The sequence below is a fragment of the Ambystoma mexicanum genome, chromosome 2q (assembly GCF_040938575.1).
Source record: "Ambystoma mexicanum isolate Mex_15411 chromosome 2q, UKY_AmexF1_1, whole genome shotgun sequence".
Taxonomy (NCBI): Eukaryota; Metazoa; Chordata; class Amphibia; order Caudata; family Ambystomatidae; genus Ambystoma; species Ambystoma mexicanum.
The window spans coordinates 1,318,222,616-1,318,248,314 of NC_090924.1; the positions used below are offsets into that span (position 1 = coordinate 1,318,222,616).

The 25,699-nt window shown below is 47.4% G+C and overlaps 1 protein-coding gene across 1 annotated transcript in view; it reads right to left on the bottom strand.

The window, feature by feature from the left end:
- Positions 1-25,699, bottom strand: part of NEK10 (NIMA related kinase 10) — a 2,768,076-nt gene that overhangs the window by 1,758,745 nt on the left and 983,632 nt on the right. Inside the window, exons 17-18 of the mRNA XM_069648774.1 lie at positions 22,377-22,479; positions 22,157-22,285 (exon numbers count right to left, since the gene is read on the bottom strand). Of these exons, the coding sequence (XP_069504875.1) occupies positions 22,157-22,285; positions 22,377-22,479 (232 nt within the window). The remainder of the gene's footprint in view (positions 1-22,156; positions 22,286-22,376; positions 22,480-25,699) is intronic.

Sequence of the window (25,699 nt, forward strand, 5' to 3'; positions counted from 1 at the left end):
GGGCGTGGCCTGGTGGTCGGCCGGTGGCATTCAAGTGTTACCGTGGCGTGGTCTGAGAAGGTTTTCGGGAGTATTTGGCATGTTCCCCATTGCCAGCTACTGTGAGCGGAGACTAACAGATAGTCAATGCGAGAGTTTGTGTTATGAACACTTGAGTGATATGTGTAGTCTCTGGCTTCCAAATTCTGGGTCCTCCAAATGTCCGAAAGGTCAAACGCTTTACAGATCTCTTGCACTTGTAGGCTGGCTTTGGACGGGTGAGCTGTTGTTAATTTATCTTTCTGTGGGTCGAGGTGGGTGTTCAGGTCTCCACCCCAGATTATGGTCACGTTTCGCACTTGCGAGAGGCGGGATAGCACCAAGTCAAAGTTGTTTGCGCCGTCTGTGTTGGGGGCATAGGAGTTGACGAACACCACCTCCTCACCCTCCACCATGCCCCGAACCATAAGCGCCCTTCCCTCGCTGTCCCTCTCTGTTTGGATCAGGCGAAACTCCAGTGAAGAGTGGAGAAGAATAGCGACTCCTCTGGCATAGGATGAGTATGAAGAAAAGTAGCGATGGCAACCCCAGCTGCGGGCTCATTTTGCATCAGGAGGTGGGTTTCCTGAATCATAGCCACCTCGACCTTGTGACGTCTGAGTAGTTGCAGGATCTTGCGTGTCTTAGCCGGGATGTTGCCCCCTCTAATGTTCCAGGTTGCTACTTTGAACGTACCAGTGATGATCTATATAACACCGGAATGCGGCTAGACCGGAGTGGGAGTTCGGGCATATGGGAGCGGCGTTAGGCGGGAGGGCTTGAGAGGGGCGGCGGCGGTGCTCAGGATGAGGCCCGCGGTTAGGCGGTGGCGCTCTGCGCGCGTTTCGAACAACAACAACAATCAAACAAATTTCCTTACATGGACAACCCCCAACTTGTCCGTTTGGAATCCCCCCAACTGGAACATACTGCGAGCTGTGCACGGGGCGTGGGTGGCCTTCCTAGGCACAGTCCCCAGCCTCCCGTTTGCAAAGGTTGTCCTGGTGGCTTGGTTCCTGCTTGCTTTGGTGCAGTAGCGCGGGTGTTTGTTACGGCAGAACTCTCTCTGTTCTTTCTCTGTTTGAGCACCGGGCGTTTGGTTTGTGGTCCTCCAACCCCGCCTGTCGAGGTATAATGAGGCTTCTTTTGGGGAGTTGAAGAAGTGGGTATTACCCTCTATTCTTGACTCTCTTCCAGCGTTATGGGCGCATTCAGTGGCTCACAGAGTTCTCCCTCCACCCAGTAAAGTTCAGTGTCATTAAGGTAGTTGCGGATCGCAACAGAGTCTATAGGGCACCCGGCGCTGTATACGTCCTGGAAGAAGGCCCTGAACACCTCGACTATATCTTCTTCTTTGTGCAGCATATTTCCCTGCGGTGTCCGGATACTGTCCACCCTTGTCGGCCTCCTGTCTGCCGCTATGAGGCGAGCAAGAAGGGCTCCAGGCTTCTGGCCTTTGCTGTATTGTCTAATTCTGTGGTTGTGCCCCAGAAATCTTATCTCCCGTTCAGCCAGTTTTCTAAAGTTCAGAAGTTCTTCTTTCAGCCTCGCCTGGATTTGGTCTGAATTGTGTGCGACTTGCTGCTTTTCCAATTCCTTCAGGTGCATTTTGCAGGTTTCTAGTTTGCGTCTAATAGGTTTCAGGATTCCGTTTTCCTTGGCTAGACAGACGTCTCTTACGTAGCATTTGAAAGATTCCCATAGCACTCCGGCAGAGTTGACGGTGCCGTGGTTAATGTCGAGAAAGGAGTTGATTTCCTCACTGATCTCGGTGGCAAATGTCGGATCGGTGAGGGATCTGGGTTTGAAGCGCCATTGTGGAGGGCGTGGCCTGGTGGTCGGCCGGTGGCATTCAAGTGTTACCGTGGCGTGGTCTGAGAAGGTTTTCGGGAGTATTTGGCGTGTTCCCCATTGCCAGCTACTGTGAGCGGAGACTAACAGATAGTCAATGCGAGAGTTTGTGTTATGAACACTTGAGTGATATGTGTAGTCTCTGGCTTCCAAATTCTGGGTCCTCCAAATGTCCGAAAGGTCAAACGCTTTACAGATCTCTTGCACTTGTAGGCTGGCTTTGGACGGGTGAGCTGTTGTTAATTTATCTTTCTGTGGGTCGAGGTGGGTGTTCAGGTCTCCACCCCAGATTATGGTCACGTTTCGCACTTGCGAGAGGCGGGATAGCACCAAGTCAAAGTTGTTTGCGCCGTCTGTGTTGGGGGCATAGGAGTTGACGAACACCACCTCCTCACCCTCCACCATGCCCCGAACCATAAGCGCCCTTCCCTCGCTGTCCCTCTCTGTTTGGATCAGGCGAAACTCCAGTGAAGAGTGGAGAAGAATAGCGACTCCTCTGGCATAGGATGAGTATGAAGAAAAGTAGCGATGGCAACCCCAGCTGCGGGCTCATTTTGCATCAGGAGGTGGGTTTCCTGAATCATAGCCACCTCGACCTTGTGACGTCTGAGTAGTTGCAGGATCTTGCGTGTCTTAGCCGGGATGTTGCCCCCTCTAATGTTCCAGGTTGCTACTTTGTACGTACCAGTGATGATCTATATAACACCGGAATGCGGCTAGACCGGAGTGGGAGTTCGGGCATATGGGAGCGGCGTTAGGCGGGATGGCTTGAGAGGGGCGGCGGCGGTGCTCAGGATGAGGCCCGCGGTTAGGCGGTGGCGCTCTGCGCGCGTTTCGAACAACAACAACAATCAAACAAATTTCCTTACATGGACAACCCCCAACTTGTCCGTTTGGAATCCCCCCAACTGGAACATACTGCGAGCTGTGCACGGGGCGTGGGTGGCCTTCCTAGGCACAGTCCCCAGCCTCCCGTTTGCAAAGGTTGTCCTGGTGGCTTGGTTCCTGCTTGCTTTGGTGCAGTAGCGCGGGTGTTTGTTACGGCAGAACTCTCTCTGTTCTTTCTCTGTTTGAGCACCGGGCGTTTGGTTTGTGGTCCTCCAACCCCGCCTGTCGAGGTATAATGAGGCTTCTTTTGGGGAGTTGAAGAAGTGGGTATTACCCTCTATTTGAATGCGGAGCCTCGCCGGGAAGAGCATTGAGTATGTGATCTGGTTGGCGCGCAGTCTGTGTTTCACCTGGGTGAACAAACTCCTTTGGGCTTGGACAGACGGCGAAAAGTCCGGGAAAAACTGGATGTCGTCCCCGTCGAAGTGTAGTTTGCCCTTTTCCCTTGCCATTCTAAGGATGGAGTCCCTGTCCTTGTAGCTTAGAAGCTTAGCAATGATCGGGCGGGCAGGGGCTCCCGACGGCGGTCTTGTTGAAGGGATTCTGTGGGCTCTTTCCACTACGAACATTTGCGAAAGGACTGTGGGACCAAAAAGTTCTGTGCATAATTTTTTGACGTGTTCTTCCATTCTGACTGGTAGTTGTCTTTCTCTGATTCCGATAATCCTGATATTATTTTGCCTGGAGCGGCCTTCCAGGTCCTCGTTTTTGGCGAGTACAGTTTTCATTTGCCCCTCGAGCGTGGAGACCCGGGAGGTGAGTGCTGCTGTGCCGTCGTCCAGATCTGACACTCTCTGCTCGACGGAGTCGAGCCTGTCGCTGTGTTTGTCGAGCCGGTGTTGTAACAGATCTACTTTGGACGAGAGCAAGTCTATCTTGCTGTCCAGACAGCCTATCCCAGCTTTGATTTCCCTGATGTCCGTTTGTTGCTGCAATTCTGCCTCCGACTGGTTGTTCGGGGATTCAGGGCGGTGTTCCGGCCTGGGTGTTTTAGGCGCTGGGCCTGCATCAAAGTTGGGCCGTTTCTGGGACTTGTCCGGCTTCCCCATCTTGAGCTTGACTAGGGAGTCGGAGCGTCTGGTCAAGGCGCGGGCGAGGCACCCGTATCTGGTGCGAGGGGCTGAGATCAAGGCGTGCGGGGTGACGCTGTGAGTCAAGATGGCGGGGACGCCGCGGCCAACTCGCCTGTTTTGCGTGCTTCTGTGGGTCTCCTCGCCCCTTCCGCTCCGCCACCTTCTCAGCGCTGGCTGTGGGTGCCCCAACTCCGAGCGATTCCCCTTTCGCCGCTTTCTGCTGGCGGTGGTCGTGGCAGGTCCCTCGGATGGCTCTCTCCTGTCTACGAAGGATTTTGGGCAGGCGGGCAGGACTCCCAGGCCCCACGTAGGTCACGGCAGTGCAGGCCACACTACACAGCGAGTTTCTCACGGAAGGCAAGTCCGATTCTCTCCGAATTTTCGACAGGGATGAGATGCCGTGCTAGGATATATTATTCTTGCAGATTTAGTAGTTTCGCCACAGGATTGCCGCGATTAAACAGGATTCATGCGGGAGGCAGCCGGGAGCTCACAAGGGAGCAGCCATCTTGGTCGGCCCTCTAGCGCCCTCATAGCTTGTTCTTTTTGAAACACATCCTGAAAGTCCTGATATTCACTCGGTAGAGTACCAACCACCCCCAGGGTCATTGCTGCGGTTCCATGGACTGAGGGACTGGTAGTCGGTGCCTTACTTTCCTTGGGATAGCATGTGCGGAGGCAGTCTTTCGAGAACATCAGCTCTCAAGTACGCCAATCTATAAGCCGATTGTGTGCAACCAACCACGGCATCCCGAGGATCAACCGGAACTGAGGTGACTTGATGAGGTCGAAGGCAATCGATTCCCAGTGGCCATCTTGACACAGAAGGGTTAGGACCGTTGTGCACTGAGATACTGGGCGGAAGCGATTTCTGTACCATCTACTGTGGTTACTGTTTCAGTGGTCGACTTAGGACATAGGGAGAGCCCCATCTTTGCTGCAAGATCCTGGTCCATATAATTCCCAACTGCTCTGCTGTCGATGTAAGCCTCCACAGAATGCATCTTAGACGGTTGTTGGTGGTTGATTAGAATCACGGGCAAAGATTATTGGGAGGTCTGTAGTTGACTTTCTTCGCTTGACAAATGGACCCCTACATTTGCCGGGCTTGGTAGTTTTCCGACTCTTCAATAGTGGTCTCCTTATCCGTGGCACCCACAGCTCTCCTTGGAGGTTTTACTGGGCACTCTTTGAGAAAATGACATGCTTTTCCGCAGTATAAACATAATTGCAGTTCCCTTCTTTTATCTCTTTCAGCCTTAGTTAAAGGCAGTCTCACCCCTCCCAGTTGCATTGGTTCCACTGAATTGCCCGTTGCTCGTGGAATCCGGTCTTTGGGTCGCACAAACAGTGGGCGAACGTCTGGTCTGTTCCGATCTGCCCTTCGGTCTTGAAACCTGTGATCAAGTTGAACCACAAGGTTGACAAACTCTCCACAGTCCTTCGGCGGATCCACCACTTGGGCAAGTACGTCCTTTAACTCCCCCCGTAGACCCCGATGAAATAACGTGGTCCTTTTCTCCTCCGGCCACCCTGCTGCGACCACGAGCCTGTTAAAGGTTGCTATATAGGTTAGTAGGTTCTGGTTTCCTTGACGAAGGGACAAGAGTTCATTATCTACTGCCTGTCCATGAGTTTGACGGGTGAAGAGTTTGTCCATCTCGTGCTGGAAACCCCCAAAATCTCGTAACAGAGGATCATCCTGACTGACAAAAGGTACTGACCAGCCTGCAGCGCTGCCTCTCAAATACGACAGCACAAAGGCAACTCGCGACTGATCATTAGGGAAGGCTCCAGGTCTGCAAAATGGAGTCGACACTGTTCATGAAGGTGGCGTATTTTCTAGGGTCCCCCGTAAAAGGTTCCAGTGGGGCTAATGGAACTGCTCCTGGGAGAGTGATTTGTACCGGATTGGTCGGTGGTGTAGGCATTGATGAAACGTTCCCAGGCAAAGGAGCTTGTCCGGCCTGTGATTGAAGAAGCTGTCTACTCAGCTCATCAGTCCGTTCCTTTGACACTATCAACTCCCTCCGCAATGCATTGGTCTCCTGTCTGGCTGTATGCACTTCCGCGCGTAACTGCCCCAACAGCTTTGCTAGCTGGCCGGTCTCAGAGGTCTCCATGACGCCCAGGTGGATTTTATATTGTGAGGCATTGCATTCTGTAACGCTCACCTGGTATCCACGGGGTGCCACCCAGTGCGAACTGTTTCACCCTTGGACCTCTTCCTTTGGACCCTCGTGTGGCTGAAGACCAGGTCTGAAACACAGTAGTTAGATTTTAGCTTGGTATTCTCCTCTGACCCGGGGCCCACCTCCCATAGAGACCCAAGAACCCCCTGGCGCACTGCTTACCTTGCTTCTTGATAAGGTGCGCTCTCCGTCCTGCCATCAGTGCAGGGGTGCGTTGGGATTGGGCTGGTCGCTGTCTTGTTACTTCACTGGAGCGACTCTACAGAGTCCAGACCTGCTGCGACTCCGTTCTTCAGCTAAGTCTGCCTTGATGGTGTATTCTTTGTTTTGTAATTGTCTCTATTTAACTCTTTCCTTGCTTATAGGTGTAGATGCTGTCCTCGTGATGTCGTGCAGTTTGTGCACGAGATGGTAAGAAAGCGCGGAGCGCTGCGCTACATGCTTTTCTTGTGCAAACCTGTTTATATTGCCTTTCTTGCAGGCTGCGGTGCTGATCCGGAATACGTGTGCCGAGAAGATGGAGAGCGGTGAGTAGTGGTGAGAAGTGGTGAGTGAACCTCTTACTGGCACTCTGAGTTGGAACCAGCCCTTCCGTTCTTCTGCAGGTGTTGGAGGTCGTTCTATGCAGGTAAGCTGTTTATTGAATGTGAAGAATAAACGCTTACTAATGTTGTCTTCTCTGTTTCTTTTCCCAGGTAGCGGTTTTCTTGATGGAGCGAGATCCGCTGAGATGTTGACTGTTTCGGATCCTGGAGCGGAGTACGAGAGCTGATTTCAAAAGTTAAGCAAATACTAATGGTGTCTTATCTTTGTTTCTTGCAGGAGATCAGGTCCGGCGTGCGGATGAAGATTCCAGCTGACCGCGGTGAACGTCACGCTGCAGCAAGCAGAGCAACGCGAAGCGTGTTCTGCAATCCGGGCGTGGTTTATATAGCCTGCAGGTATCCCAGGTGTCCCTGGGCCTGCCACACTGTTAGGCAGAAACCTGTGCAGTTCCCTTAGAGACCACTGCAAAAGGCTTAAGACTACAGGTGTTGGCAGTAAACCCAATTGGTAGCAGTCTGTACCACCCAGATTTACCTGGTAGCTGTGGCTGAGCAGCCAGACTTCTCTCAAGAAGAGTTAGACAGTATATAGAGTATACAAGATAGGTACCAAAATACAGTAGCACAAGCAAACACTGACCAGAGCTTGGGTATAAAAGTATATAATTATTTATTTAAAAACACACCTTGTAATATACACTAACACTAATATGGCAAGCAAGTTCAAAACACAGTCACTATTAATATATATGCATCCCTGATCACTTATTGAAGAAGTCTTAGTTAAAACACCACTTATTTTCAGACAGAGGTGGGCGCTTAACCTAAGATGGCACTCCAGTAAGTTAATTAAAAAGGGAGGGAAAAAGGCAGAATTAGGAACATTCACATACCAACACTTTAGGAGTACCAGAGCAAGTCAGAAAAGGCAGAGTCTACTGAGGAGCAAGAAAGTCATAGGCCAGGCCCACTCTTGAAGAGAGCAAGGCAGAATGTGTCCAAGATCACACAGTTGTATAGTACTTTTAAAGAGTCGTTGCAAAGAGTTCAAAAAGGGCTGGCTCAAGTTAGGAAAAGTTAGTTAGTAGGTCCCAGGTCACCCCAGGATAGAAAGTCAAGGATTTACGGGACACCTTGAACAGTCTGTTGCAACGGAGACCAGAGGGGACTCAGTACCTGAAATGGTGAGAAAGCTCCAGCAGGGGCAGTTGTTCCCGGCAGTGGGTGCAAATCGGTGCTTCGTCCAGGGGAATAGGAGATCTCGACGTGGAGGAAAGCTGGAGGTCGTTGCACTGCCAGGGAAGAAACCAGCCGCGGAGTTTCACGGTTAAAAGGTACTACCCTTTTATTCGCGGTTATGTTATGTTATTTTGCATTTATATAGCGCCTTATATAACATTGGTATGGTCTGAAGGCGCTGGTAGGTTGAACGCCCTTGGGAACCGAAGTTCGGGTCAGTAGAGAGAGTAGAGAGAGTCCAAAAAGTGCGAGTGCGCACCAGATATGTGTGCAGCTGGTCTGGAATTCATGTGGTAACTGCTTCTTAGCGGTAGGTGTGGTGGTTGAGAGATTTATCCAGACCGAGCGTGGCTGCGTTAGGCCTGAGGAGAACGCCTGGGCTGGGGGGTGTGAAGCCAGCAATTTTTACTTAGAGTGATGTGGAGTGAGCGGGAGATGTTGATATGAGAACAGTTATACCGAATGGTGTCATAGTATCTCTGTGTTCTAGTTGAGTGGTGGCGTAAAGGAGAGAGTAAGCGTGGGGTGGGGTATGATGTATGCTCTTTCAAATCTTCCCAGCATTCCAAAGCATATTATGTACGTCACACAGTTCCGTGAGGACAGGTCCGTTCTATGCATTTTTGTTCATTTCAGGCATTCAAGATCGTCCTACAACATTCATGTCTGCTCGACATACTCACGCATTCTGGTTCACCTAGCGTGCTCTAGTCTATTCTCCAGTGTGCCCCACGCATGCTCTCATGTGTTCCATACGTGTGCACTCCTGTCCTTTTCGTGCATGCACTCCAGTCTACCCCGCGCATGTACTCATGTCTGCCTTCGCACTCGTCCGCTCTGTATACTCGTCCGCTCCGAATACACATCCATTCTGTACGCTCATCTGCTCAGTACGCTCATCTGATCAACACACTCCGTTCAGCATATTCATCCGCTCCACAAGTCTGTCCGCTCCATGTTTTGATCCGCTCCACACATTCATCTGCTTGGTATACTCATCCGCTCCACACACTCATCAGCACCACATACATTCATCCGCTCCATATACACTCATTCGCTCATACACACTCATCCGTTCCACACACTCATCCGTTCCACATACACTCGTCCGCTCCACATACACTCGTCAGTTCCACACATTCGTCCGCTCCACACATACGTCCGCTCCACGTACTCTTCCGCTCTATGTACTTGACCGTTGCTCTACACTCAAACGCTCTCTACGCTCAAACGTTCTCCACGCTCAAACGCTCTCCACGCTCTCCACGCTCATCCGCTCTCCACGCTCATCCGCTTTCCACACTCATCCGCTTTCCACACTCATCCGCTCTCCACACTCATCCGCTCTCCACACTCATCCACTCTAGTAGTGGTGAAGCGTGGCTATCCGGCTGCCAGGGTGCTTGGCACGGGCGATTCGACCACGAGACGATCCAGGAAGGCGAAAAAGAGGGCGAACTGGTTATCCCCACCAGCTCAGAGGAAGAAGACTCTCCGGGATGAAGATCTTCTCTGTCGTTGGGAAGTGGTGAGATGGTTCAGGTCGGCTCAGCTTCTCCCTCTTCGGATTCTTTGGTCCTGTGGCGACTTCTCAAGTTCCAGTCCCCAAAGCCCTGCTTTTATGCAGAAAACCCCATTTCATCAGTCCTAGCTGTCACTCAAACATGCTAAGTGGTGAGCCGGGCGGCTCACCACTGGGCAAATCACACAATAGTGCGACTTGAGTTGCTGAGGCAACTCAGTCCAGGGTGCCTAAAACCCCCTCCCACACATCCTGTAGACCCAGACAGAGTGGCACCACTTTTGGAGGCTTCTTTGCAGAAGCCTGCCAAAAAGTGGAACAAAGGGCTCGACTTGGGTTGGAGTTACAGAGGTGAACACATATGCCATTTTAAAACCGAGTCCTGGCAAAAAGACCACTGGGGAATAAATATTAAATAAATAACCCGGCGGTATCTTTAACATTGCACCAAAAAAGTGGTGCGTTTAAAATGAATGGGAAAATCCCATAGGAAATATTCCGGTGGAATATTTCGCGTGGTAACCACTGCCAGCAGCCAGAAACTCGACGAGGGGGGACTGCACAGTGCCCCCTCGAAAAACAGACCCAGGGGCAATCTAATTACCCCTACCAGTACTTCCACAATATGATGTTTTGTACTGGTTCTGTTCACAATTTAAGACTAGTAAAGTCAACGGTGACTTTACATGCCCTGGGAGACAGTAGTCAGTCCCAGGGTATGGAGTCTATGTTTGGGGGTCACTATGACACCCCTGTGTTACTGCACTGAGGGTGCTGTGTAACACACTTACCAAAAACACATGAAACCCTATGGAGTAAAAGACCCCATAGCCCATAAAACACATTACAAAGTCAAAAGATATCTCAAATCATGTCTAAGAGTGGGAGAAAAAGAGTCTCACTCTTAGCAGGAGAAAAAATAAACCCCAAAAATCCAGCAAAGCTGCTGGGGGACTCACTCGGTTTGGGAAATTAGCCTTAACAGAGAATTCTCCCTAACACTCGCCCCCCCCAGACTAAGGGACAGGAGGATTTAATCCACTCCTGGATGAATCTCATACCTCTAGTCGGTTATAAACACCCTAGAGAGACCATCAGCATTTTGGTGGAGATACCCTGACCTATGTTCTATGGTCAAATCAAAGGATCTGCTTTGTAAGCTTGATGACCGGCAAACCCTTTGAGGAACATCAGTCTTTTTGAAACTATAGGGGATCTGGTTGACCAGTCCCTCAGAAGTTGGTACAACTTCTGAACCTGTGTTAGGCTTTTTCAAGGGCCCCTTATAAAGGATTCCCTTAGATCTAGAGGGGCTTCCAGAGTTCTCTGTGGGGAGAAGGTTGGGTTTTGGGCCTCTTGGTTGGAGGGGATGGAGATAAGCAAGGTACATGCGTCTCCTTACTCTTAGATCTACCCTTACCTACTTTAGGAGTTTTACTCCCAAGATTAGGATTTGAGTTGGAGTCTTCAGTAGAAGGTCCAACAGTCTGAAGGTTTTTGGCCTTGGACTTTTCTTTTCTGGTTTTCCACCAGCACTGAGAATTAACAGTTCTCTTAGGCCTAGTTAGGGGTCCAGTTGGTCTATCCACCTCTTCCTCAGAAGCAGGGGGAGTCACAGACTTTAAAACTGGGGAAATAATGATGGAGCTTGGTTCGGGCTCCCATTTCCCTAACATTTTAGCCTGAAATTTGCCTGGGTCAGAGGTCAATTTACCAACACCAGGGCTTGTAGTGGGGTTCTCAGTAGAGGTTCCCACAGGCTTAGAGTGGTTCCTTAAGGTGGCCTCTCTAGCCAATTTGGTTTGGTTCTGGGTCTCCATACTGGGAGGCCTGGGGGTACAGGATACTACTCCTAGAGTTCTTAGATCATTCCCCAACAGGACTCTCCCAGGCACCTCAGTCTGAACACTGACAGGAATCATCACTGTCATGTTATTACACTGAATGAGGGCTGGCAGAATTGGAACCATTTGGACAGGGCCTCCAGACATCTTAGTGGGACCTTTGGGTGCCTTAGCAACATCCTCAGGACTGAAAAAGCTTTCATCCACTACTGTTCTGCTGGCCCCAGAGTCTCGCCTGGCAGGAATATCCTGGCCATTGACAAGAACACTGTCCACATAATAAACTTTAGAGTTTTCTGGTATGGAGTTGTACACACTCCTATTCTGATCACTAACCAGACCCATGAACTCTACTGTTACACTTGCTTGAAGACCCAAAGGTTCTTCAGCAAAGACTTCAAAGTGAGCACTAGCCATTTGAACTTCCTCCTCAGGAGTGAAGGCTAAGGAGACTCTGCAGATCCCTGCAGGTTTACCCTTACATCTGGGATCTCCTTTGATATGGTCAGTTGCCTTACAGACATAGCATACTCCAAATGCTCTCTGAAAGGGTGGCTTGTTCTGACCTCCTTCTGGTTGTTGACCAGAAGATACACTAGCCTGTTGTGGTTTACCTTGGGACTTACCCTGGTTATTTTGTTGTTTGGGGCCCTCTTTGGTTTGGGAGGTATTAGAAATATTTTGGTTCCCTTTTGGTGGCTGTTTCCCCTCATCTTTTTTCTGAGTTACCCCAGAGTCCTTGTGAGTAGCCCTGTTGGCAACCCACAAGTCAGCAGCCTTAGCTAGTTTTCTGGAATCTAATTCCTTTGAATCAGCCAAGTGCAGTCTGAGCTCAGGAGAGCAGGCAACATAAATCGACTCCAACATCACAAGATTCTTCATTCCCTCATAAGTGTTCACCTTGTAACCTTTAATCCATCCCTCTAAGTTCTTCAAACTTTCACTCACCCAGGTAGCCCAAGGGGTACCATCATGCTTTTTGAGGGTCCAAAACCTCTTAAGGTACTGGGAAGGGGTGTTCCCAAATCTAGTTATCAAAGCTAGCTTCACACATTCATAATCCTTCTTATCCTCCTCCCCCAACTCCATTACCACATCAGTTGCAACAGGGGGGAGCCTAGAGAACAACCAGGAAAGTAACTCATTTCCTGTAATGTTCTGGAGCCCATGATTATACTCAAACAAACTCAAGCAATCCAACACATCCAACTTAGGCTCATACATACTCACAAGCTATTTAGGCATCCGGGGTCTTTTGGGACTGGAACTCCTAGAGGATCCGGAGAGAGAAGCATTTTCAACAGACACTTTCTTCATCTCTAACTCATGCTTGAGCTCCATTTCCCTGAGCCTTAGTTCTTGATTCAGTTCTTGGTGTCTTTGTTCTGCTTGAGTATTAAGTTTCTTAAATTCCAATTCCAGTTTCATTTTCTCTAGTTCAGATATTGAGGACTAAATGTGGGACCTGGCAAAGGTCCAGTAGGTACAGCTGGCGGAGCAGGTAGAGGCCTAGGGGGGACAACTACATCATCCTCACCCTCCTCTTCTGGTTCTGACTCAAGATTATCAATACTTGGATCAATATCAATATCATTACTGTTATCTACATTTGCTGGAGTGGTAGGTTCCTCTGAACCACCATTCAGACTTTTGTTTGCTAACAACCTTTCTATTAGCTCCATTTTCTTGCCTTTAGTCCGGAGATTCTTATGCTTACAGAGAACTCTTAAACAATCAGCAGTTTTTGTAGCAAGGGACTTATGACTATAATTTTCCATAGTTGACAGGTTTGAAAATAAACTTTTTAGTGCTAAGCTTTGTGGTTAGTTGCACTAAGTTATCTATAAGCACACTAAAATGTATACTCAATACAAATCCCACCGCTGTACACCAGTGTTAGGCAGAAACCTGTGCAGTTCCCTTAGGGACCACTGCAAAAGGCTTAAGACTACAGGTGTTGGCAGTAAACCCAATTGGTAGCAGTCTGTACCACCCAGATTTACCTGGTAGCTGTGGCTGAGCAGCCAGACTTCTCTCAAGAAGAGTTAGACAGTATATAGAGTATACAAGATAGGTACCAAAATACAGTAGCACAAGCAAACACTGACCAGAGCTTGGGTATAAAAGTATATCATTATTTATTTAAAAACACACCTTGTAATATACACTAACACTAATATGGCAAGCAAGTTCAAAACACAGTCACTATTAATATATATGCATCCCTGATCACTTATTGAAGAAGTCTTAGTTAAAACACCACTTATTTTCAGACAGAGGTGGGCGCTTAACCTAAGATGGCACTCCAGTAAGTTAATTAAAAAGGGAGGGAAAAAGGCAGAATTAGGAACATTCACATACCAACACTTTAGGAGTACCAGAGCAAGTCAGAAAAGGCAGAGTCTACTGAGGAGCAAGAAAGTCATAGGCCAGGCCCACTCTTGAAGAGAGCAAGGCAGAATGTGTCCAAGATCACACAGTTGTATAGTACTTTTAAAGAGTCGTTGCAAAGAGATCAAAAAGGGCTGGCTCAAGTTAGGAAAAGTTAGTTAGTAGGTCCCAGGTCACCCCAGGATAGAAAGTCAAGGATTTACAGGACAACTTGAACAGTCTGTTGCAAGGGAGACCAGGTGGGACTCAGTACCTGAAATGGTGAGAAAGCTTCAGCGGGGGCAGTTGTTCCTGGCAGTGGGTGCAAGTCGGTTCTTCATCCAGGGGAAGAGGAGTTCTCGACGTGGAGGAAAGCTGGAGGTCGTTGCACTGCCCGGGAAGAAACCAGCCGCGGAGTTTCCCGGTTAAAAGGTACTACCCTTTTATTTGCGGTAGTGGTGAAGCGTGGCTATCCGGCTGCCGGGGTGCTTGGCACGGGCGATTCGACCACAAAATGATCCAGGAAGGCGAAAAAGAGGGCGAACTGGTTATCCCCACCAGCTCAGAGGAAGAAGACTCTCCGGGATGAAGATCTTCTCTGTCGTTGGGAAGTGGTGAGACGGTTCAGCAGGGCTCCACCGGTGGTGTCGTCGTTGCAGGTGGGCTCAGCTTCTCCCTCTTCGGATTCTTTGGTCCTGTGGCGACTTCTCAAGTTCCAGTCCCCAAAGCCCTGCTTTTATGCAGAAAACCCCCATTCATCAGCCATAGCTGTCACTCAAACATGCTAAGTGGTGAGCCGGGCGGCTCACCACTTGGCCAATCACACAAGAGTGCGACTTGAGTTACCGAGGCAACTCAGACCAGGGTGCCTAAACCCCCCTCCCACACATCCTGTAGACCCAGACAGAGTGGCACCACTTTTGGAGGCTTCTGTGCAGAAGCCCGCCAAAAAGTGGAACAAAGGGCTCGACTTGGGTTGGAGTTACAGAGGCGAACCCAAAAACGCCATTTTAAAACCGAGTCCTGGCAAAAAGAGCCAACCGGGGAATAAATATTAAATAAATAACACGGCGGTATCTTTAACATTGCACGAAAAAAGTGGTGCGTTTAAAATGAATGGGAAAATCCCATAGGAAATATTCTGGTGGAATATTTCGCATGGTAACCACTGCCACCAGCCAGAAACTCGACGAGGGGGGACTGCACAGTGCCCCCTCGAAAAACAGACCCAGGGGCAATCTAATTACCTCTACCAGTACTTCCACAATATGATGGTTTGTACTGCTTCTGTTCACAATTTAAGACTAGTAAAGTCAATGGTGACTTTACATGCCCTGGGAGACAGTAGTCAGTCCCAGGGTATGGGGTCTATGTTTGGGGGTCACTATGACACCCCTGTGTTACTGCACTGAGGGTGCTGTGTAACACACTTACCAAAAACACATGAAACCCTATGGAGTAAAAGACCCCATAGCCCATAAAACACATTACAAAGTCAAAGGATATCTCAAATCATGTCTAAGAGTGGGAGAAAAAGACTCTCACTCTTAGCAGGAGAAAAAATAAACCCCAAAAATCCAGCAAAGCTGCTGGGGGACTCACTCGGTTTGGGAAATTAGCCTTAACAGAGAATTCTCCCTAACACACACCCAAAATGCTAGACCGCATGGCTCAGTTATGGAACTGAGCCATGTTGGAGCATCCATGTTGTTGAAAAAATGCCCTTATGGGCCCAGATTATTGGCATTTCATATGAGCCTGGCGCCAAAGGCGCCAGGACTGACTCCAAGTGACTCTGGGGGCAAATGTCCAGGCCCTTGAGGCCCCTATGGCGGTACTGGGTGCAGCCCACATGGTCTGACACCCCAGTCCCAGGGCAGGAGTCGTGACACACCCCTCAAAGAACTATATCTATTATTGTTGAGGACTGTTGTATATATGAAACCATGGAATCAATTTTAACATTATCTGTTTGAAAGCGCCCAGATGCCTTTGGACTTGGCGCGCTATATAAGCAACAACAAAATAAATGAATAAAATAAAGATAAAAAATCTTACATCAACAACAGAAGCAGGATTTGCTAAAAGATGGGGATGCCACATATACTACTTCTCTCCCTATGCTTGTGGGGCAGGGGTCAAAATTAAGATTGGATAAGCAGGAGCTAAAAGCAGCTCCTGGCTATCCAAAATTAACCAGTGAGCAGGAGCTACTATAGTTGGGCAAGGAGCTAGTACATAGCCTTCCGCAGATTAAACCTGCACAAAATACGACAACCTATTATTGTTTCTATTATGCTTTAAATGACATATAGACGGTTCCTAATGTTTATTTATAGACTGTACAACATGCACAGAGCTAAATTGACATAAATATGTTTGTTCGGCATTTGTTGGCCTGGGGAGCCAAAAGTAGCTCCTGGTGCCTATTGGTGTGAAATTAACCAGACTCTTCTAGGCTATAAGCAGGCACTAAATAAATAGCTCCCAGAGCTCTCCACAATTTTAGAACCGCTGGGGTTACCATGTTGATACATCACTCTTCACATGAGGTATGCCGAGACCACGAAGGTAGATTTATAGCAGTGGCTGGAGAGGTTAATGGATATCACATAACTTGAATTTCATGCTATGATCCCAACATTGATTCACCGCAATATTATGATTGGGCAGAGGAGAAGTCGACAACCTTTAGAGATAGAATGATTGTTTGGGCAAAGATTTCCATACTGTCTTGGACACAAGGTTAGATAGGTTGCCTTCAACTCTGCACCTGATCTCAAATTCAGCATCAAGAATACGACAGTTATGCAAAGTTGATGGTTTGGTAGATTTATGGGGACGTAGACACCTAGCAGAGAATGGATTTACTTTCACTCATCTGTACATGGCTTCTCTTCACAAATAGATGTTGTTTTACTCTCAGATGAGGTAGCTTAATCGATGGATCAGTGTGATATACCCCAACAAACCTTTTCAGATCAAGCACCAGTCCATGTATAACTTCATATAACAGCGGATATGTTTTAATATGAGGGAATGGAGATTTAAGTCAATGGGCCTCATTACGAATATGGAGGCAGCTCCAGCTCCGGGTTCTGTGAATGAGGAATTACCAGGTCATTCCAACCTTGGAGGACCCAGTAATTCCTCTTTCACAAAACCAATCCCCATTCCCATATGAGCCCTATAGGGCTCAATGGGAATAGGGATGGAGCTAATAACGGGCCCGTTAATAACAGGCCCGTTATTAGCTCCTTGGTCCCCTTGTGGGACCCGTTAAGAACGTCTGGTCTGACCAGACGTTCTGTGCAGGTCCCGCTAGGGGACCTCGTCATAAGGCATCCCGTAATGAACGGGGCCGGTCCCGTACCGGCACCTTTCATTACGGGAGCACCAGGGTCGTAATGAGGCCCAATGGCTTTGTTGAGAAGCAGATGAATAAGTCATCCATAGCTACTGCTGCCGCCCACCCCAATTTTGCACAGTTGCAAAATGTTACTCACTAAGGCGACTGTTATGCCCTTATCCCAGGCAGATACAGCAGGAAATGGACCAAATGTAGCTAAGGATGGCGAGAATAAGCAAACTCACAGTGAAATAACACCTGTGCATGCAATAGACATGAAGTAAATATGGACTCACCTTGAAGAAACACCAACACTAGGGGCCTCATTACACGGTAGGTGCTAAACCATGGTGCTATTAGCACCATGGTTCATGCCGGTAATTTACCGATTCCGCCATGGCGGAATGGGGAATTACCACCCCATTCCGAGGTTGGCGGAGCGGTAATTCCCCATGCCGCCATGGCCCTTCCCCATTCCCATTTTTGCCCCATAGGGAATAATGGGAATGGGGAAGGCGCTAATTACGGTACCGCAAATTGCGGTACCGTAATTAGCACCAAGGTCCCTTTGCGGGTCCCTACTTTAACGGCTGGTCTACACCAGCAGTTAAGGTCGGGTCCCGCAAAGGGACCTCGTAGTAAGGCGGTAAGGGTTAACGGTCCCCGGTAGCATTACCGGCGACCGTTAACCCTTACCGCCTTCCGTGTAATGAGGCCCTAGGTCAATTATGCATTTATAGACAAAGAATATCGATTGAATACTTTTAGACAGGAAGAATATTAACATAAGCAATGCATGAGCTGAATGCAACATGAACTACACACGTATTTAGCGCACTAACATAGAAACGCGACAGTAATCGGTAGCCATCTTTTCCAACATGTAATCTGCAGCACACATTTAAATGAATGAAAGGCCACGATACTCAACAAAAACTGAACCTACTGAATTCATGAAATACAGATCTGTGAAAGGCACAGACAGTTGATATGTAAACCAAGCCAAGGTTACAGAGAACTTAAGGAGGATCCGGACGAAGATTAATTAAAGAACAATCAGCCTTTGAAAGCTAGGTGCATGATAATACTAAGCCCAAAACTTTATAGGGAATGGACCAAGCGAGTCCCTAGTAGTAAAGAAAGTAATAACACTCACACTTATATTACCTTAATTCCTAATAAATCCAGGGTGAAATAATTTCAAACGAGGTCTCATCACATGTGACCCATAGCTGGAAAACACTGTCTATTCATTAGCCCCGAATACAGATAGGAAACCTGCCTTACTCCTCACGCACATTCCCAGACAAGAGGCGCTTTACAAGGTTAACTACAAAGAAGTCACTCCAGCTCATGGCCTAGGACTAAGTGATAGTATCTTTTTCAATAGAAAGGAAAGCAGTTTACGGACCTCTCTCCCACTGCTCTCATTCTGCCTCGTGTGCTGACTGCCTGTCAGTTGCCCACAGTTAGTCAGAAGAATGCCAACCAATCAGGACCCTCAATGTATAGCCGCCCAGTATATGTCACGCCAACAAATCATGTATTTTCGAGATTACATGTATTCACTATTATCAATTTAGAGGTGGTCTCAGGTGGAGCCATCAGATATCTAACATACAATTAGAAGACTAACCTGTATATCAAATATATAAATAGTCAATTCCCCTAACCAATCCTGTTACCCCGTATGTTTCTGTGACCAAGATTTTAGTATGGCGTCAGTAATGACGAAAGTTGGGTTTATAATCTGTTTTGCATGATAAACATTGAGAGCTGCAACTCTACTGCTTGTATGCTGTCCCTGCTTTATGGTGGATTGTTAATAAAGCAGGTTTTGCCTTTCACTTTGACTATTTCTGTCATTGAGTCTAGGTTTTACTGGCTCCACACCTTCTGCATAATCTGGGTTTTTCCAGGTCAACATTACAGCCTTGACTGATGAAGTTTTTAAAATTGACCTTCAAAAGGAAACAATAGACCGTTTCAAGATTAATGAGGGATCCATAAACTCACAAATATCCATATGGGAATTGTTTAAATGTTATTTTGGGGATGTGAATATCTAAACAAGCAGGTATTCTTTATACTATAAGAAGGGACCTTAAGAAACATGAACACAAGCTTAAAGAATTAGAAAAGGTATACATACCCATTCTAAGAATGCTGCTTTGCTGCTGTGTGTTAGCAGTGGTAAAATATTTCTACTTTGGACCAATTCATCTTGTGACCAGAACGTTTGCTCACTTCTGTGAACATAGTTTTCAAATGAGTGCCACATTTATGAGGATTCGATAGCAGTACCACCATGTCATCTGCATATGATAAGACCTCAAATTCTTTACCCTCTATTTTGTTATTTGTAAAGCGCACCAAATCCGAGGTCATCCTGGAACTTGTGACCGTAAGAATAAATAGCAATGGTACATACAATGGTACAGACAAATGATTTTTGAGCACTTAAGGTTTTTACATACATGTTAGAACAAGGTGCTGTTATTCAGGCTAGCAGTACATTATAGATCGCGTGAAAAGAGCCAGGTTTTCAGGCATTTGCGGAAATATATATCTATACCCTTCACTCTGGCACTAATGGCTTTAAGGCAATATTGAATAAAAAAAGGTAACAAGGCCAGCCTTGTCTAGTGTCTCTTTTTAAATTAAATAAATCTGACATAACTTTATTTGTCCATGCTTTTGCCACTGCGCCTTCATATAGATTTTGAATCATTGTTAGAAAAAGAGGGCCAAACCGCATCTTACTCAGAAAGTTCCAATTTACTGTCAAATGCTTTCTCGGATTCCCAAAAAATCAAGGCAACTTTGGTTGTTCGATTAACCCTTAGAGCCATTATATCTATCACTGTCCGAATGTGGTCGTAACCATATCTCTGCATTATAAAGATAACCCGTGAGTCAAGTATAATCTTAACAATTAAATTTTCCAATCTGTTTGCAAATATCTCATTCTCTACATTAAGTAATGATATTGGGCAGTAGTTCTCACATCTGGTATGATCTTTACCTGGTTTAGGGATCAATGTTATCAATGCTTCTCTCATTGTGAGGCATAAATCGCCCCTGTCTAGAGCACAGTTACTTAAACTGCATACGTATGGATCCAGATTCACTCAGACGGTTTCGTGAAATTCCATTGGCAAACCTTCCAACCCTGGGGGTTCACATTATTTGATTGGCCAATGGCAGTGATCACTGCATCTTTACGTATACGTCCATCTAACCTGCCCCTTTACACAATTGGTAAGTATGGCAGATTAATTTTTACTAAAGAAAAGATGCAACTTTGCTTGAAGTAGATGTAGATTGGAGGGGTCAGGAGGGAGCATCAGAGTATCTATCAAAATGAAAGCCAATGAGGATGGTGCTGAAGTTAGAGGCACTGAAGCGAGCAGCTTCAAAGGGCAACACAAAGTCTATGAGCTGGTAGTGCTTATGGATTTCTAAAGCTTGGGAAAAACCATCAGGTGTATCGCGACAAGACTGACCTCGACCTCCACTGTCCAGAAAAGTAGCAGCCAGCTGGGATGGTAAAGTTGGGACCAACATGGAAGGCAAGTCCTGCTTAAAATGTCATGCATGGCAACCAGAAGAAGCTTGTCACTCCTCTGGAGTAGAACTTGCAATAAGACCTTTCCCACTAAATGCTGATCCCCCAGAAGAAAAGAGAGCAGAGGCCTACGGCTAGTGGTGACAATGGGAAGAGGAGTGGTGTTGGGAAAAAGAACATGTGCTATAGATCCTGGATCTCTCTTCTCCTTCTCAACAGAACAATGCTCCAGAACCAGAGTCCAGGCAGATTACCTAGACGGAAAATTGTGTCTCTCTGCCAAGAGCCCTCTCGTTTGATCAAACATGCTCAAGGCCATTAAGACCATGGCAATCTGCCTACTCACTGCTTTGAGGTGCAGTGATTGGCAGAAACCGCAATCCTTAGTATCAGGTCGTGTCCCTAGCACCAAATGGAACACTGATGGAGGTCAAAGACAGAAATGTGTTTGCCACAGTCCTTATCAGACTTAAAGCCCAAATGAGGGGACATGATGCCAAAGACAGAAAAACTATGAGTGCCCAGTGAAAAAAATAGATTTGTGATCAAAATGGGCAGTGTGGTAAAAAAACACACACCCCAACATATAAAATATTGCCATTATTTCTGGTCTACAGAGGCACCAGTGATGCGTCAGAGTTGACGTGGAGCAACTGGGCACCTTTTGGTGGCTATCAAAATCAACATGTTCTTTTTGGTACAAGATGACCTGTTCTGCTTCATTCCTTCATGGCTTTCATCAGTCTTATCGCAAAAATGTCTTGTGCTGCCACTTGCTATTGATATGCATCTCAATACCCAGTGGGTTCGTCATCAACCCATACACTGCTCATCAGACAACCTTCCATTCACTCACCATCGCACGCTGATTCTGCACGAGGGCAGCCAAGTACAACATTACTTCTTGATAATTGTCAGAGAGCCTAGTTTATTAGTTTATGCATTAGAAATTTGGCAGAGCGCATGTTCTTTTTGTTCACATAAATCAAAGCTGCAAGCTATTTGTTGTGGATGGATGCCAAAGTATGCATTGCATGTATGGCCACTTTCAATCTAGCTAGTATCACAACTGCTCTAACAAACTTGAAAATGCACTTCCTCTGTACGTCATTACATATCAAAGATTCCCATGAGGGCAAAGGTTGCTGAGTAACATTTGATATCGGAGATCCTGGTCAATAAGTGTGATTAATGGCTGTCCACCCCACCATAGTACTAGAGCACATAATTATTCGCACATACAGTCTGTAGGCCTGTTATCACTCTAATACCCAGATATGCAACATAATCTTGATACCATCTAACCTCAAGTTTCTTGTTGTCAGGCTTGCCAGTTCAATACATGGAAATGTCCCAGTCTTGTCCTAGTTTTCTCCAAGCCCAGGGAGTGTGACATACTCACCAATATCCTCCATAACTGTGGTAAAATTAAACTCAGCAGTCTGACCTGCAATTACATATCCTCTGAGCAAGGAGGCAGTATGGCTTCATAGAGCGCCAGCTGTATCCGACCTGATTCTATTAGAACACTTGCACTAGCCATCACTTCACCTATTTCACATACTTTTTCTTCTGTCCTGAATATCCAGAAAAGCCAAATAGAAACAACAGTGGCAAAGGGGAAAGCACAACCAACCAGAACTGTAGTTCATCAAATGTCATTTCACTGCATAGTACAGAAAAAGTGTACGGCTTACTTTATATACACATCCAAAGGCTCCACTGCCAAGGTGATCTAGAATTGCATAGTTGCCAATGTACTTTGTCGGCGCTTTATTTTGATTGATGATTTCAATGTTTTCAGAGATGTGCTTTAGATCATCCACCTGCATTTAAAACATAATGAGACCTTAATGTGGAACTACAGGACTGGAATATGTCGGAATATTATTAAAATGTACACGGCTTTGTACTTACTGGCAGTGAATTAAACTTCAACACCAGCTCTTCGTAAGATTTGATTTCACGAACATAATGGCCAATGTCAATGAATATCTCAAACAGATCCGAAGGAAATAACCTGAAAAATAAAATGGAATAATAATTCGTACATTTTTATTGTGTAGGGGATTTGTAGAGCAACAACAAACCTGAACTGGACAGGCCATGATCAAAAAAGGCAGAAAGGCAAAGGTAAGAGAATAATGATAACTGGTTCAAATAAAATAAAACGAGAAACAGTGACAAGAAAACATTGAAGTGTAAAACTAATTGGAAAGATTCACGGATGCTTGTGGCTGCAGAGATGCAATGGCACTTTGACCTTACACCACCGTGCACAGAGATTTCACCATGAAAAACCACAATTAACAAAGAGCGTTGCAAGGCAAAGGATGGGCTGGTGGCAGGCGCAGGGACCCATAGTCAGCTTATACAGGCACATGTATATCTAGTGCTCATCACTTTTTTTCTCCGAATGCTTACCAGTCCTCACATATTCGTCCCTAGGATGAGAAGGCACTTCACATTGCCATGAGTGTCCGAACTGGCACAAGACAAGTCAGGGATGTTGGATTCCATAAGTTTTGTATTATACGAAATCAAAATAAAATGATAGGAAGTACCCATAAGGATTTCTAGCCAAAGATGTCTCTCTCATTCGCGCTCTCTTGCACTCCCTCCCTACCACACAATGGTCCGAGATCACATTCTTTGCAAAAAATGAGTCCTATTTGCTATCTTTGCTAACCTCTCCAAATTCACCTCGGGAAGGACATTTCAAGGATCACGGTTACTATAACAACAAGCTTCTCGTTCAAGGCTATCAGAGGCCTTGAATATTGGCTTCAATCCAAATCTGTAAAATGGAACAAACACAATGGTGTTTGGGACTTATTGGTTTTGACATGGCTGAACCTTCCTCAGGAAAGTCCAGACCCTGCACTTTTTCAACTTGGTGGTCTAATGATTTTGGATCCTCCAACAATCTCCCCCAACTACCCTCCTTCTTAGTATGCATTTACTCACTCCTTGCCTGTTCCCACTGCAAGGACACGACATGGACACTGGCTACCTAGGCTTCTATTATGTAATGTTAAAAATATCTATTTTACGCTGACTACCCAAAGGCACAAGAGAGCAGAGGCTGGGGTGTTACTGATCAGTATTTTCGGCGAATTTGTGTGGCACTTGCGCAACAAAATTGCAGAAACGATTGTTACAGAAGAGACAGAGTGGGAATGGGGGTTCTGAACTGAGAATATTAGGTTGGCATATTAATGGGCAATGCCATGGCATGAACCAGCCAAATCACTAAAATCTATTTTTTCCAAACTCCTCCACCGTACTACCCAATGAGAATTTCCCTAACAATATTTGCTCCAATCAGCAGCTTTGTGAGAAACAAGTCAGGTGCCAGGCTTTCCATTTCCGAGCTTTGCAGTGATTTCATATTGGGTGGGGTTGGGCTATTTCTTTCAGTCAATCTGGCTATTTTTGGGCTTTTTTAACAGCAGACTTGTTTTGTCCTTCTGAATGCCTTTCTACACCCACCCCATGCCCACTCTCTCTACCACCACTCACCCCACTTACACTCTCTCTAACCCCAACCCCATTACGTTTGCTGATTAGGTTTTGTTTGGGCTATTTTGGGCTATTTTGGGTTGAGAATTCCTCTGAGGCAGCATTGTTCTTCATGTTTTTTGTCCCCAACCAACTACTGTCTGCCCACCCTCCCCACTCTCTCTACCCTCACTCTCTCACCCTTCCCAACCTGATCCCCACTGTCTACCCTCACCCTCTCACCCTACCCCATCCCTCTCTACCCTCACCCACCTGATCCCCACGGTCTCTACCCCCACCCACCCTAACCACACTCTCTACTTCAACTCACCCACCCAATCCCCACTCTCTACTCCCACAAACCCTACCCATACTCTCTACTGCCACTCACCCTACCTCCACTCTCTATTCACCCACCCACCCTACCACCACTCTCTCTACCCCGCCCACCCTACCTCCACTCTCTCTAGCCCCACCCACCTTACCCCCACTCTCTCTACCCCCACCCACCCTAAACCACTCTGCCTACCCCACCCAACCTACAACCACTCTCTCTACCAACCCACCCTACCCCAAATCTTTGTAACCCCACACACCCTGCCCCCACACTCTCTAACCGCACCCATTCTACCCCCACCCATCCTACCCCTACCCACACCAACCCATCCTACCTCCACTCTCTCCCCATCCACCCACCCTACCTCCACCCTCTCTAACCACATCCACCCACCCTACCCACACTCTCTCTACACCCACCCACCATACCTCTACTCTCTCTAGCCCACCCACCGACCCTACCTCAACTCTCCCTACCCACCCTACCTCCACTCTATCTACTCCCACCCACCCTACCTCCACTCTCATTACTTCCACCCACTCACCCGCCGAGGGGGGATAGCTCAGGGGCAACGTATTTGTCTTGGAAGCAAGAAAACGCAGCGCAACACAGGTTTGAATCCCGATGTTGCGCTTAGAAACCAATCTCTGGTATTAATCGTGTTATAAAATAAAAATTATAATTAGAATTAGAATTACCCTCACCAACCCCCCACTTCCCTAAGCCCACCTACCCTACCCCCTCTCTCTCTACCACCACTCACTACCCTGCCTCCATTATCTCTACCCCTACCCACCCTACCCCCACTCCCTTATACCACCCACCCTACCCTCACTCTAACCCCACATACCAGCCCTACCCCCACTCTTTATACCCACCCAACCTCCACTCTCTCTCTACTCACACTCCCAATCCCCACACTCTATACCCCAAGACACCCACCCTATGACCACTCTCTACCCCCAAACTCTCTTACCGCACCCACCCTACCTCCAGTCTCTAACTCCACCCATTCTACCTCCACTTTCCCTACCCACACCCATACAGCCTACCTTCACTCTCTCTAACCACACCCATCATTCCTACCCCCACTCTCTCTAACCCAACTCTCTCTAGCCCCATCCACCCACCCTACCTCCACTCTCTCTAAACCCACCCACCCTACCCCCACTGACCCACCCTACCCCCACTCTCTCTAGCCCCATCCACCCACCCTACCCCCACTCACTCTAGCCCTATCCACCCACCCTACCCCCAATCTCTCTAGCCCCACCCACCCTACCCCCACTCTCTCTAGCCCCACCCACCCACCCTACCCCCACTCTCTCTAGCCCCACCCACCCACCCTACCCCCACTCTCTCTAGCAAAACCCCCACTCTCTCTAGCCCTCCCGACCCACCT